General features: G+C 38.5%; 1 protein-coding gene across 5 annotated transcripts in view; it reads right to left on the bottom strand.

Annotated features, from left to right (window-relative positions):
- Positions 1 to 12,683, bottom strand: part of lyst (lysosomal trafficking regulator) — a 58,377-nt gene extending 45,694 nt beyond the window's left edge. For 4 of the 5 annotated variants that reach the window (XM_068326888.1, XM_068326891.1, XM_068326890.1 and 1 more), the window contains exons 1-4: positions 12,563 to 12,683; positions 12,193 to 12,477; positions 4,348 to 4,439; positions 1,077 to 1,275 (exon numbers count right to left, since the gene is read on the bottom strand). In XM_068326888.1, coding sequence (XP_068182989.1) covers positions 1,077 to 1,275; positions 4,348 to 4,439; positions 12,193 to 12,273 — 372 coding nt within the window. In that variant the 5' untranslated portion in view covers positions 12,274 to 12,477; positions 12,563 to 12,683. Of the gene's footprint in view, positions 1 to 1,076; positions 1,276 to 4,347; positions 4,440 to 12,192 lie in introns of all 5 variants that reach the window. The other variant, XM_068326889.1, reaches the window with a different exon arrangement.
- Positions 12,684 to 15,035: the final 2,352 nt, after the last annotated feature.

Genomic DNA, 15,035 nt, shown 5'->3' with positions numbered 1-15,035 from the left:
CATTATAACCCTGGTGCCAGTTAACAGAACAATAGTTAAATAATAGATATTATTCATTATGAATATAGAGGCAAATGCAGTGGCTCCCTTTCTCTCTTCTACTACTTTGTGCCAAACCAAGTCCAATTCAGATCTGTAAAATCAATTTTAAAGAGTCACCATCACATTTTATTTAGATGTCTGTACAATTAAAATGTTAAAGAAAATAAAGTTGACACACGATTCACAAACCAATATAACGGTGACAGTTTGTGGACAACAAAGAGACTTCAAATTCACACACAAAATCAAAAAATGTGTGCACTGCAGAGCCAATTTCCTCTCAGATACAACCACCAAACAAGTCTTCTCAGTCATTCTCTTGGCAGTGGTTTGGGTTTGGAAAAGCAGATGTTGCTTTACAGATCAGTTCGTACCAAACTGTTTCACTACTTCTGAACAACATACTTCTCAAAATATTAGGAGATATGGGAATCATCTGTGACCAGCCTGAAGCAGCAAAGGTACCACCACAAAAACACACTCAGTAAATTGGCTGAAATCAAACAGCAAATATGTGTATTCAGACATGAAAAACAATAATGTCAGTACCACAAATTCCTGCATTTCACTGAATGCTGACGTGTTTCCACTGAAATTATATAAAATCTCTTTAATGCATACCTTTTTTCCCCACAATTGAGTTTTACAGCATTGTGCTCATTAACGCATCACTAGGCGTTGTCTATGTGATGTTTGCTGCTGTTATCATTCATGTTTTCCTTGAACCTTATCTCTAAAGCAAACAGATTGGTAGCACACTGGAGGCAACATAGGTTTGTGTTTAGATGATTTGTGTTTCAATTTGTCATGCAGATATTACACAGCTGCATGAAAAACAGTGCAACAGTCATTACATTTTTTAGTAGAAGTTTGTATGAAAAGCAGTGAGCTCTATGTTAATGATTTAGCTGCAGTGTTACTTACATATACAGAAGATGTGTTGAAAAGCCATTGCTGGGACTGATGTTATTTATTAAGAGGATGAAAATGAAGATTTTTTTTCCAATGACAAATATAGTGTTGAACATCCTCACCTGGTCAATAATAGAATCCAGGGTGCTGAGCAACAGGAAGCCTCTTCCCCTGACCAGGTACTCTCCCAGTGCCACCATGTGACTCTCCTCTTCATCTTCCTCCCGGGCCTCTGCTCTTTGGGCCACTGCACTGCACAGTTGATGTACATCAGTCAGGAACTCCCTTGCCAGTGTGTTGCTGGCCCCACTCATGTCTGAGCTGTAACACAGGAGATACCAGATGAGGCTGTGGTACAAATCAGCCACAAATCCGCATGCCAGGGTGGTTTGGAACAAATCCAAAAACCATGTCACTATTTTTTTTTTTAATTTCTGAGAGTTCTGAAGTCACCGTCACAATCCTTTAACTTATCAAACGCAAACAGAAAATAAGAATCCTTTTTTGACATAAAATGTTGGGATGATAATTTAAAGGTTTATCAAGTACTGCCATAAAACAAGACAAAAATTGTTGAATTTAGACTCATTTATCTTAAAGGAACAGAAGAAATTGACTAATGCTAACTGCTCATAGCGCTCTACCAAACCAGAATATGTCTGTTTGAAACACCAAATATAACTGATGAAAACTTTAGGTCTCAAAACAAAACACGTTTCACAGGTACACACCCCCTTCAGTGGAAACGCTGCTAACACGGCTGCTAACTAATCCCATCAATGGAAGCACATAACTGACCGTTCAGTTTCACACAATCACATTTTTGCTGTTAAGCTTAGTTAACACAGTTTCTCCAAGTATATACATTATATACATACATTTATATAATTAACTTGTTGTCCTCTTACCAAATGTCATTGGGCCAAGCCGTTTCCTTCCAGTCATTTTGCCTTTTCTCCAGGCATGACTGCAGCTCTGCTGCTTCTATCTGCATAGCTCCTCATCTGACTACTGACTGAATTTTCTGTTCTACAGCACAAATTCCATTAAATTGGAATTTAAAATGGAAGCTTTCCAGATTCGCAGCAGATCAGCGAATCACATGAAAGCATGTGATGTCACATGGTGAAGTGACTGGCTTTGGGAATACTGACGAGCCCCCAGTGTCCGGCAAAAGACCTCCACAGTCAACCATCAGTCATACCCACTGTCTTTGTATTCTTCACTAATGCCATAGCTGCACAAAATGCATACATTCAACAACTGGTTGAAAGAATATGGTTCTCAAAGTATGAATCTAACACAATTACTTCTAACTCTCGAGACTACAAGGTTATAAAAAAAATCTGTCAATGCTGATAAAAATACGGACACAAAATTTTAAAGAAACCATGTAACTTTACATTAATTCAACACATTTTCGATTCCATACTTCCTCAAAATTAGTTTTAGTTCAACACAGTAGTAGACAGCTACAAAGACATCAGCTGGGTGTCCCTCCTACCCTGACTGCTGGACAATCTGTCACAGCTACACTGCCACCAGGCCATGCTCCTACAGTCGCTGTATGGCGTAGCCTTTACCTGGAATGTGACCATGTAAAGGCAGGGCGTGAAAGGATTGATTTGGGCAAGCATTTGAACTTCAAACTTTCAGCCAACAGTGAGAATTTTACTCAAATTTCAGTGAAGCATGTCTACTCACCTAATGAAGCCACAGGTTGTTCTCCAACAAGCCACATACAGACCTGAGAAGATTTAACGTGATGTCTGCCCATATCTCTACTAAAATCATTGTACTATTTGTTACCTCTCCAATGTGTTTTACAGATGTCAGATGAGTAGATGAACTCAGTAAGAACACCAATTAACACTTTGCAATACATAAGAACACAAAACACTTCCTAATGTTTAATAGCTTTAACTTATAATCCCATTGTTTGTAGTGTACAAAAGTATTATACACACATGCAATAGACAGCAATTCTCCATTAAAAAAACAAGCTTTGAAAACAATTCAGTTTGTCTTGAAAACCACAAAAGTAATATTCTCATTTCTTCGCCAATGTCTTGCCACCACCCTCTCAATTGTTTTATTATTATCACAAGACAGTGATTAGACACTTAGTACACAGAAATTGAAATGGTTTAAATCATATCATCCGACTGCAAAACATCTCTTTCCTGCAGATGTTACTTTACTTCAGTTTCCTCTGGCTCAGTATTGGGATATTCTTGATTCCAGCTGATTATGCAGTGTTCACTCAGCTCTGTTTCTTACAGCATGGCACAAAGTACGGAAATGCGCTTCCTTCTGTCAAACAGCTTTAGTAAAACATTAAAGGAACTTGCTGCAATGGCTCACATTCAAATTGACTTCACCAAAATACCTGGTTTGACTGCAATAGGAATCAATTTGCACTCTCTCAAGACTTCTTTTTCGTGATGAACATCTAGAAATTATATTTGAACAAACAGTAAATGGGCTGTACTGAAATAGCATCTTTCTTTCATAACGCACCACTGACCCATTCACACTCCTCTAAACTAACAGGTGGGGGTGCCTCTAGCTCGTCAGCAGCGGCTCCTCGCCATAACCATTGGGGGCACTTTTGTTTATTCTACAGCTACAAAACACGGTGTTTCAGCATCATCATCAAAAAGTACACTTCCAAAAAGCCACACAGTAGACAGACGATGTCTGTCTGCTGTGTGGCAGCAGACAGACACCTGATGTTGGCAGGTGAGGCCGTGCCTCACCTTTCTCCCCTAACCACACACCACTGATGCATGTAAGTGAAAATAAATTTATGGAGAAAAAAACAAACTAATGAATATATGTCCTTGTCATTATATGTTAAACAAATCAAACACAGAATGGCTAATCTGTGAGAGCTTCTGTTTCACTTGTTCACATGGCTGAAGTAATGTCTCAATAACCTCATTCAGCCACAGGAACACGAAGCACACAAATGTTAATATCCTCACTTCAACCCAGAGAGTGTTTGTGTGACACTGAACAGAATAAAAACAAGAAACACCTGAGGGGCTAACAAGTTTCCACATCAGTATGTAAATCTATGCAGCGCGGTACTCCAACATCTAATGCAGCATGATAACATAATGTCTGTAGCCCCACAAAAGTGGTGGGACATATTCTCATAATTAATTTTCCTTGCTAAAGATTTGAATAAATGTAAAATAAGTGCTTTTATGTTTGCAGTCCCTGCCCACCTCACAGCAGTCCGTTTGATTTACATCCATGTACTGACTATACCAACTTTGAACATTAATCACAGCACTTTTTAACTATCTACACCATTCAGACACAGTTAGTCTTCTGTAAGACATAATGACACACTGTTACACCTTCTACCGTCATAATGAGACCTACCAGAATTTCAGTGAATCTCTGGTGCCATGGTTTGGGTGATGCTGCACGTAGTGGAAGAGACACAGGAAATTCTCCAGACCCTGAAGACTGACCTGACAACAGATAGACAGGAAGACACAGATAAGATGGACAAGTTATGTAAAGACGTTTTCAAATATAAAACATGCTTAAAAAAACAAACAAACATTTGACAAAACACTACTCATTGACATAACCCATTATAATAGCCTCTACTGTAATCATGTGGTACAACTGCTCCAATAACATTTATAATGTCAGATGTATTTCATTTCTTATGACTGACTTAATAATATAAAAGCGCTGGAACTCAACAGCCAGCACTGATTCTTCTGCAGACTGACAATCTGATCTATGACTCTGTTTTAAAAAATGTTGGGACACTGTTAAATGTAAATAGAAACAGTATGCAACTATATGCAAATCAATTATTGATTTGCATATGTGAGTGCAATTAGCACAAAAACGACACTTTAAATGTTGAGGGAAAAAAAGTTTTTCTGTTGAAAAATAGTCCACTATCTAGAATTTTTTGCCATATTTTGTAGCAGAAAGGTTGGTCCAGGGTCATGTTTACCACGATGAACAGTCATCTCTTCTTTCAACAACACTCTGTAAGTGTTTGGGAACAGCGAAGAACAATTGCTGTCATTTGAAAATGGAATGTTCCAACACCCTTGTCTGATGTAGGATTTCAGCTACTCCAGAGTTCAGGATCTCTGTCATATTCTATGTTCCATAATGCACCAAACATTTTCGATGGGTGAGGAGTCTGGACTAGAGACGGGTCAGTTTGGCACCTTCTGCTACTGCAGTGAATTCACTAGAGGACCTGAAAATCAACAGGTTTTCAGTTTAGTCCCTTGCTTACACATATATACTCTGATTGACTCAATATTTTAATAATATTGAATACCTTTTGGAAATGTGTTTCCAGCATCAAATTCAGGAGTATATTTTCAAAAAACAATGACATTTTTCATTTTCAACACTGATATGTTGACTTTGTGCTATTCGTTCCTTTAAATATGGGTTTTCAATGTTTTGCAAATCATCACTTTTGTTTCTATATCACACAGCATTTAAAAGCTTTGGAAACAGGATTATAAAAATGACGTTCCTATCAAAATATATTAATCACTATTCATGTTACACATCTATGCTCTTTACTTAACAGCCTGGTGGACAGTAAGACACTTCATCATTTAAAACGGCAATCTATGATGAAAGACTGGTACAAGAGAATCCCTGTAGTTGGTGATACAGACAATATAGGGAGGAACCTGGTGTCTCACAGTGTAGCAATCTTAGCAGGAATCTCTCACAACCAGAAGCAGGAAACCAAATTGGGATTTTCTTAAAATGGAGACAAGCCAACGGACGCTTCTGGCAGTATTACTGGTTCCAGGGTGGTGTGTTAAAACCATAAAAGCAGAGGAACAAGACTAAGTCAGAGTCCAGTCATATGTAATTCCACAGTGGAGCTAGCCTTATGCCTCTTCTAATCTACCATCATTCAAACAGCTGATTACTGAACGATGGGTGTGTGCTGACACGGGACATAAACCAGTACCATCACACACAGCATGTCTGTGGAGAACAGGTGCAGACAGGGTGGCAAAGAAACAGCTTATACCAGAAATAACTATTTGTCTTAGTCGTTAATTTTATTTGGAGGGCTATATCATTATATTCATTAATGCATAAATGTGATGGCACCAGTAGGTTTACACCTTTACCGATTGTCAAGCGTACATCTTTTCTACACTTTTTCCATTCTAGGATCAAGTGGACATCCACTGCACAACTCCCTTAGACTGATTCCAGTCAGGTTAGTCACAGCCACGGCAGCATCATGCCTCCATACACATTCCAATTTCAATTGAAAATACACATAAACTACTTGAGGGATTGCCGTCAAACCTTGGACTGGATCCATCACGATTTCTTTTTGGCTTCACCTTTAACACTGGTAGACAGGACTTTCAGCATTTCATTACTTGCACATAAAGAACTCAAATGATTTTCATTAGACTTGTCAGCCTCCTCTCATGAATGGAATGTGAATGAGTGTTTTGGCTTAATTCAAATGCACACTCAGGCATTGACAGAGTAATGTCCTATACTGAGTGACCTTCAAGTGTCTGGTTATAAGACTTCTGTCCAATCATCATTGCTTTACTGTGTTCAAGTGACAAGACATGGTCAACAAGCATTATGTAATTTTAATATAATTACGGGGAAACACTAGTGTTTATTATATACTGTACATCAAACTGGATAATTTCAGTGACATTCTACATGTGTGGAGGTGAAGTTAGCTGCACACATTTCTTGCAAACACAATGGCCAACGTCAAGAATAGCAGAAATGTCTGAGGTCTTGTCCACAGACTGAATGTGACACTGAAAGTCAAAGTAATTTCAGTCTAGAATAATCTGCAAAGAAATCTGGACCGTGTGATATCACTGAATGGCCATTACATGTCATACTGCACATAACTTAGCTGCCAACACATACATTTGTCAAATTTCAATTAGAAATCAATTTGCATTACAACCATACGAGCTGAAACTGACAAGTGCAGCCACATGACTGCCAGAATGTCCTTCTCTACATATCTAAAACAGTGGAAACAGCCATGCCTAACCATATAAATGATTATCTCGCTCTCCATAAGTAAGAAGCCGACAGAAAATTTAAAATCAGTTATCCAGGTGCTTGCAGTTTTTAACACCTCAGCTGTTGTTGCTCATTGATATAGTGAAGATGGGGAGGAGGGCTACTCCTTCTGCTGAGTAAACTTGACATGATGCATCAGCACGGTCAAAGCAAGCTGTGAATTTGCAATCAACGGCATCAAAATAAACGTAAATACAGCAAAAACAAGTGTGTAAAGCAGCTATGGAGGTATGGCTCACTGCATGCACTGCTCGTAAGCACGATGGGCAAAATCAAGGACAGCAAGAACATTATGGTGGTGAAAGAGAAGGGCTGACCAGACTCACTAGGGTCAGGGAGGGGCAGAGAAAGTGATGCTTCAACAGCATTGAGCTGGGGGGTGGGGGTCACTGCACACTAGGGGGCTGGACAAAGTCAAACATGAGACACACAGAGACGAAGAGAAAGAAATGCATGGACCATGGGAAAGAGAAATGACAGGGTTAAAGCACAAAAACTGAAAGGAACAAAAAGGTGATGGAAGTAAAACGCTGCTACAGATAAAAGATGAGGGACCAGGACGGGGGGGGGGAGGCTGGACGGGCAGAGGGGGAGCTGCCAGGAAAGTTTCAAGGTTGCCAAAACTATTAGGGCGATAAATACAGCCTGAACCACTGGAACTGTGCTCTTACGATATATTTCTAAAGTAACTGCCGGCTACACCTGTTGTGGCCGTATTACCCCAGCAGGAAAGGGAACCTCAATAGTTCACAACAAACCCATTTTCCTGGCAAGAGGATTATTTGTTCCCCTTAGGCTCTTAGTGAATCCCATCTAGAAACTATTTGGAGTAATTTTATAATTGAGAGAAAGGCAATAGTGATTATACAGCTTGAAGGGGGAGGTTAATAGCTGATTAAATATAGACATAGAAAGCAGCTTTGACTTTTTTTCTGTAGTTATCAAAATTTGTCATGTGGATACACAGAAAAGAGATGACACTTCGATTCCTTTAAATGTCACTTGCATGACAAAGGCTTCATAAGAAAACGGAATCACTTCAGGGAAGCTGACTACTTCTTTTTCTTTTTTTCTTGGTGTTAAGACAAGGGCTTAACACCAAGCCAAGCCAATAGAATTACAGTTCTGTTAAAATCAGAGGGTATTTAATGCCTGGTCAAGGAGGTTCAGAGATTCATGGCAGAGATCTGCTTCATAAGGCCTGTAGTACTCAGAAGTGTGAGTTAAGTATTTTTAATTGCTTGGACGCAGTAGCTGTGACTGATGTTTTTCATGCTGTCATTATCCAATCATGGGAGGTCTAGTCATGAGAGTCTTTGGGCTGACTCACCCACACTGGTACCAACTTTCCTGTGAAGTTCTCTTCAGATAGACGGACAGACCGAAGCTTGGCAAAGGCTGTGATAGCGATGTGACCCTGTCCTCGTGAACCAGGGCGTGAGGTGTTGGTTATGTAAAGTTTTTTTTCCGACTTGAAATCCCTGTTGATCCAATTTGACCTCTGGGTGGGTGATGAGCATCATGAGGAATCCCTAATGTTACCCATTTCCTCAAACAGCACCACATCTAACCTGTGGCAAAATATCAAGAGATGTCATAAAAAGTCAAGTTTGTGGTTTGTTTTAGTTATTTGTATTTTGGTCAACACTGTCATATCAGTGCTTTATTGGAGCATAGCCACTGTAAAGGTTATTTGTAGATGCACAACTCTCCACTTCATGGTCTCTTTTACAGGAAGCTGGTGGTCAAAATCACCAGCCAAACATCCTGCTCTGGACTTTCTCTTGCTCAGTGAACTGAGACGGTGTGTTTTTGAGGGACTGACCTGAATTAATAACATGCCAGTGGGTGGAAAAAATTGAGACAGAGCAACGGCTGGACTCTGACTCAACCCAGAACATGAATTATTCATCCATTCAGCCAATCATTAGGACTAGCCCTTGAGACCAGAGCACGTAGGTGTTTGGATGGAAATAAGGACAGAACAATAATTGGGGATATGAAACAAGTCCTGAGGTCAACCAGCGAGTTTAAGAGTGAGACTTCTGTAAAAAAATAAGGTAAATAAAATCAGATTATACTGTAAACCAACAAGATCACACCACATAAAATTAAAGATATTAACAGCCTTCAGTAAAACTAATGTGATGATCACAAGACATTATGATCACAGCCTGACCTGAGTTTCCCTAAAATACAAAGACCTTAGTCATAGTAAACTTATTATGATGTGTTTGATTAACAACAGCTTACTATTAAACAAATCCAAATATTCATTGTGTTACCTACAGGATTTAGTAGGTAGATTATGAGTGGTCTGACTGTATTGTACATGAAAGAACAAACTGACACATGATTTGAGGTAAAATCATCTTAAACGTAAAAACAAACAGGCTCAGAAATCTCCAGTTTAAACACAGACTAGCAGGGTGTACACATTGTTTTATCTTACTTTTCAAACTCTTGCTGTTTGCATAAGTCACAGAATTCTGACATAATGAGCAATTCTCTATTTGCTAAAACAGATAACTGTATGACGATCATTCTGGTCGGACACAATGCTGCTGTTAGCCTAAAGATAAAAATTCACACACTATAAAATAGAGAAAACAAATAAGGAACAACAAATACTTCTCTATTTTACTAAAGCACTGTGTTCATGATACAAGAAGACCCATTATTACATACATCACCATTTAGCAATTTACTTTGTGAAATTCACCACGCTATTTGTTGCTCAGATTTGCAACAGGACCACAAATATACATATGACAGCTGGCACTGATTCCACACTAACTACACAGTATAATATTGAGAGATCAGATGAATGGAAATACTGTGTGTAGTCTTTTACAAAAGCATCGCAACAAAAGTATACAGCACAGCATATTGTTCAAGTTCTGACACAACAAATAATTAACTTTGAGGATGAAAGTGAATTAGAACTGCCGTATGTTCCTCTTTAACACTCACCGCATTATGCTGAACGCTTTGTTGGACAAGTTTAATCTGCTTTAGACAAGGACTTGGGGATTTACTGGCAAAGGAGTTTAGCATAAAACTGAGGTTTGAAAGTTAATTGTAATTAATGTGTGCATGTTTTATTTAGAGTCTACGTTAAGCCAAAGTATTTCTTTAATTGTCTGCCACTGCAACTGTAGAGTGTGAAAAACATAACTAGTGCACAGTAGCCACAGAACAATACTTACAAGATGAAGTCTGGTGTCTTTTCATGTCAAGTCATCCATTTTAATGACGTCAGATAAAGTCATCCAACAGACAGACAGAGACTGCAGAGTTGAGATCAAGCTGGAGCTCTATTGCACTAAAGACCAAAAAATATGAAGTGGTCCAAACACAGTATTACTTTGGTGTGTTGAAACATCCTGTGAGCTCAAAATGAAACTAAAAAAATCTGCAACTAACAAACCATGCTGTATTTTTTAACATGGCTCCTGGCCAGTTAACCATTCTACTAAATTGAGTCTGTTCATCAACATTCAGAGTGATTGGGTGGAATACAAAGTGTCCCCACAGATGCTCTGTTACAACTGCACCTAAGGCAAACATATCTTGTAATTGAATATGCGAATACTGAAAGGACAATGTGCCCTTATAAAAGATACATTTCTTGAGGATGGAAAAAAAAGGTTTAGTGCCAGTAATCGCATCATGCTGAAATGATAACACCGAAAAGAAATAGCACTAATTAAGTGCAAAAAGGAGTTTTGATGGAGTTGGAGGAGATTAAATGAGAATCTGAGGACTACTGATGTATCATGGTGTGAATATACAGCAAGTAGTCCGATAGCTGTAAAACGAACAAAGTTGAGCACATCCATTGTCATGGTTTGCTTCATCCCAACAGAAAATATAAATAAAACTAAACAATTATTATCGTATAACAATTGTGCTTTTTTATAAGTCACAATGGGAAATGAAACAAGGAAGACAAAAGGTCAAAACAACACCTCACCAGTTCAGGTTTAGAACTCACTCTTCTCTCTAAGTCTCTGTTTCTCTCTGTCTTTATATAGTTATATTGAAAAAAAGTGTGAAAAGTGACATAAAAAGTTGGCAGGAATAGAAAGACAGCCCGCGTGATGCAGACCAAGTGTTAGTATTACTGTGAAACAGCTGGCAGAATTCCTGCAGCTGACACCCTAATGCACACCAATATGATTAACAAAGCTATTAGCCATAAAACACTACCGCCACTTTTTTTCAACAAATAAAAGACAACGTTCAAGCCTTTTCACCACACATGATCTGTAAAAATGCTGCAAGAATCATCTTGTCAGGGAAATTAGCAAATGAGAAATCACAAAAAACAGACATATTATTTCTACTCATTGCTATCTCTCTGCTTTTGCGTTTGTGTGTGCGTGTGTAGCAGTTCACTGAGCCTGCAGTCAGATACTAATCCAAGTCTTGTGATCTGGCTGATGTTAGCTCTCCGACAGAAAAGGGGGGGGGGGGATACAACTGAAATGACACGAGATTTCAGAACCACTGCCATTCACTCCTATTATTCATCATCACCATAACAAATGCACATTTGCACAACACACATAAAATGCAGTTTGTGGTTTACACCTGCCTACACTTATGTAAAATGATTCACCGCTGGTTTTCCTTGTTGTGTAAAACATTTGAGTTTTGACTGCAAAAAGATACGGTAAACAAACTAATCTCTGATTCTAAGGAGTAAATGTCTCATGAACAAAGATCAGAGAAATGGCATTCACAAGTCTTATTATTGTTGTGGTTTACTTTTCCAATCCCTCAGGACATTTTGCTGGTCACTTATTCTGGAATAAGTGAGCCACAACAAGGAAGTCATGAATAGAAGGGAGCAGGCTAGAAGAAAGTCTTTGAACACTATTTGCTATGGTGTGCCAGACTTTTAAACACATTACTTCAGATTTGGTTTTGGTGCCACATTTGCTGGTTGTAATCTGCAACATTTTTCATTTGCTTCTCTTCCTACTTTGCAGTCCACAAACAGTTCTGACAAAAAACTGTACTTTTGAAATCAAAAATACACTTAGTGATCTTTTGAATTTTTCCAAAACGCTCATGTTCGGATACTAAAAGCGAGATATGATCAATGCTCCGATGCTAAAGATAGACGTCCGAACCTACCTGCAGGTTCGCTCCTTGCAGCCTACAGTCCATGTACTTTTCCCACGCGTATGACAGCTCAGTCCGCTGTGGGCAGGTCATGTCGGCCACATCAGATACACCACGAGTCAGGAGGTTGAGAAGGTCAGGAACGACCAGAGGCTCCTTTCAGTTCCCTCCTGTGTCTCCAGGTGGCTGGCAGTGCCCCGGACAGAACCAACCGAGGCCCCGGCTCTTCTCCTGACTCACTCATAGCAGGTCCATGACTCGTCGCGCAGTTTTAACACTTCTACCTGGTGTCACTGTCTACAAAAGAAATATTTAAAGTCAGTGATTAGCAGAACATTCATCTGACAATGTAACTTTTGCTATCGTATTGAGGAATACTGACATTAGCATATGACGCACTTCGTCCCAATATGACCCCGAAAGTTCAGCTAACTTTTAAAGGAGCGGTTTGACCCAACGTAGCATCGCCAAAACACAACGCCAAGAAGCAGCACTCTCCGCTAGCTAGCTAAAGTAGGCACTTCAAAGAGTATGCGTCAAATTTAGAGGCGCGTAGAAGAAACTCGTTTCCGGTAAGCAATTCAATTTTCAAAATAAAAGCATTTCAGTTATCTACCTAATGAATAATTTGTAAAAGAAGAACTGCAACAAACACCAGTAAACTTCAAATTAGAGTTATAGCACAGCATCACAAGAATATTTCTATAGTATAGTAATTGTCCTGTTGCTTTGGGGAAAACTACTTTAAGGTAAAAAGCATACTTTTATAAATTCAGTATATTATTTTGAGACAAATACCATTAACTACATACCACAAGTTTAACTGGATTCTTTTGTATTTGTTTTCTTCCCCTGAATGCATTCTAATAATTAAAGTCTGAATGGCTTCTCAGAATGCGTAACAATTTGTCTTATTCTGAAAATGATTATCGATGGTTGCGATTATTGTGCTGCTAGCTTGACGGCTAATGGTCAAAAAGCTCGATAATTTTGACTGCAATATTTGTAAAAAAATAAATAAAATAATCTTACTGTCCCCAGAGCCACTATGCATAATTTTTGCTGGAACTTATTTTAGTAATCAAAATACACATTCGGGAATTAAAAGTTATTTTACTTAAAATGAGGACATAATCGTTAGCTCTTCTCGATGTTGAATCGTATTATACTGAGTAGAGCAGCTGTCAAAACTAGCAGACAGAACCGAACACATCCTTCACCGCTTTGGCATCAGAGGAATGTTCCTCCTATAGCAAATTCCTTGTTATATCCATAACATGTACTTGAAAGTGTGAGTAATACATATATTTTTTATACATACCTTCGTGTCTATGAATTAAATCCAGCTAATGCTAGGATTCCTCCAGCAGACAATACTGTGTGTATTTGTCCCTCAGCGAAGACTGCAAGACAATCACATTAAAATGGCCCATTACTGCCTGAGCCATCTTCTCAACAGTTATAGGAATTAATATATATTGTAAAGTATGGTTTCACAAAGTCTCGAAGTGTCAGATTGGTTTCATGCGTGATTTTTGCCGTTATTTATTCCATCATTTATGCAGTCGTCAACGTCGTACAAATTCTGTGCAAGCTGCATTACTGTTGATTTTTTTACTTTAGTAATTTCATGCGAGTCTGACATATAAAACGCAAGTATAATAAACAAGATAAAACAGGTGATTCTGTCTCTCGTTCCCAAGAGAACTGGTTCGCGTGACGGAGCTGGATGCAAATATTCCTGGCAGACAAGGTAGAGGGATATAATAGCTAAATGTAACATTTCTCAGTCAGTGACAGGCCCACTGACTTCTATAGCCCCTCCAATTGGAGAAAACACACGTAATTTCCCAGTCAATCAAATGTAATTCGTTCAGAAACAGTGGTGCATTCATGGACATCTGTACAGTTAATATATAACGGCCACAACAAACGGAAGGGCAGACTGGCAGCAATTTATTGTCTGATCAGTATTTGGAACCTCTTTGCTTGCATGTTTTAACATAGCAGTATATACCACCAAAACCCAACAAATCGTCTTTTCCTTATGGTTTTAAATGTACTGTTAGAGGGGGATTGTAAGTTTTGTCTTGTTTTTTGCAGAAAGAACAGTGTGAAATAAAGTAGAGAAATGAAACAAGAAGTGATTATCAGTCAGTTGTTTGCCAATGCTCACTTAAAATTTTAGAATTTTTCAAAAATATATCCCACGTCAACTTGGGACAATATAGTTGCTGCTTTTAGTGTTAGTGAGATGAAATAGGGGTTTTAATGACTACAGTTTTTTCAACTTTAATATTAGACATTTTATCGGTGACACGAATGAACATATTACTCGAAAGTTAAAATGTGGTTGCTGTTGAAGATCATGCGGTAAAGTACCGTATTCCGACTTTATCCATGGTCATGCAATGCACCACTGACGTAAGTCAAGTGTCTCCCCTTTTGCGTCAGCAATGCAGACATGCAATCAAACAAGACAGAAATGCCATATTACTGACATTTAATTTTATAAATATGCAACTTACAGCAAGAAAAAGCACGGCACTGAATTACTATCAATGGCAATGCTCGTACAAACATTATTTAACGTCACTTATTTCGGGTCTGCTTAATGCATCCCAAAGTAATACAGTAATAGTAAATTATCCATTTTGACACATATAATACTCAACAAAGAAAATGAAAATAGAAGCTTCTGAGCTCTTCAACTGCTGTAATAGTAGTAGAGTAAGAGTTTTGTGTCAATTAAAACGAAACGTTCTACATGTACTGTATTTAAATAGAATAGACAAGAACTTGTAAGTAACCCAACCTACCAGACGATGTCGCTATTACCATTTTAATGCTGTAGA

The sequence above is a fragment of the Antennarius striatus genome, chromosome 11, assembly GCF_040054535.1.
Source record: "Antennarius striatus isolate MH-2024 chromosome 11, ASM4005453v1, whole genome shotgun sequence".
NCBI classification, from domain to species: domain Eukaryota; kingdom Metazoa; phylum Chordata; class Actinopteri; order Lophiiformes; family Antennariidae; genus Antennarius; species Antennarius striatus.
This window is presented reverse-complemented; position numbering and strand designations above follow the sequence as displayed.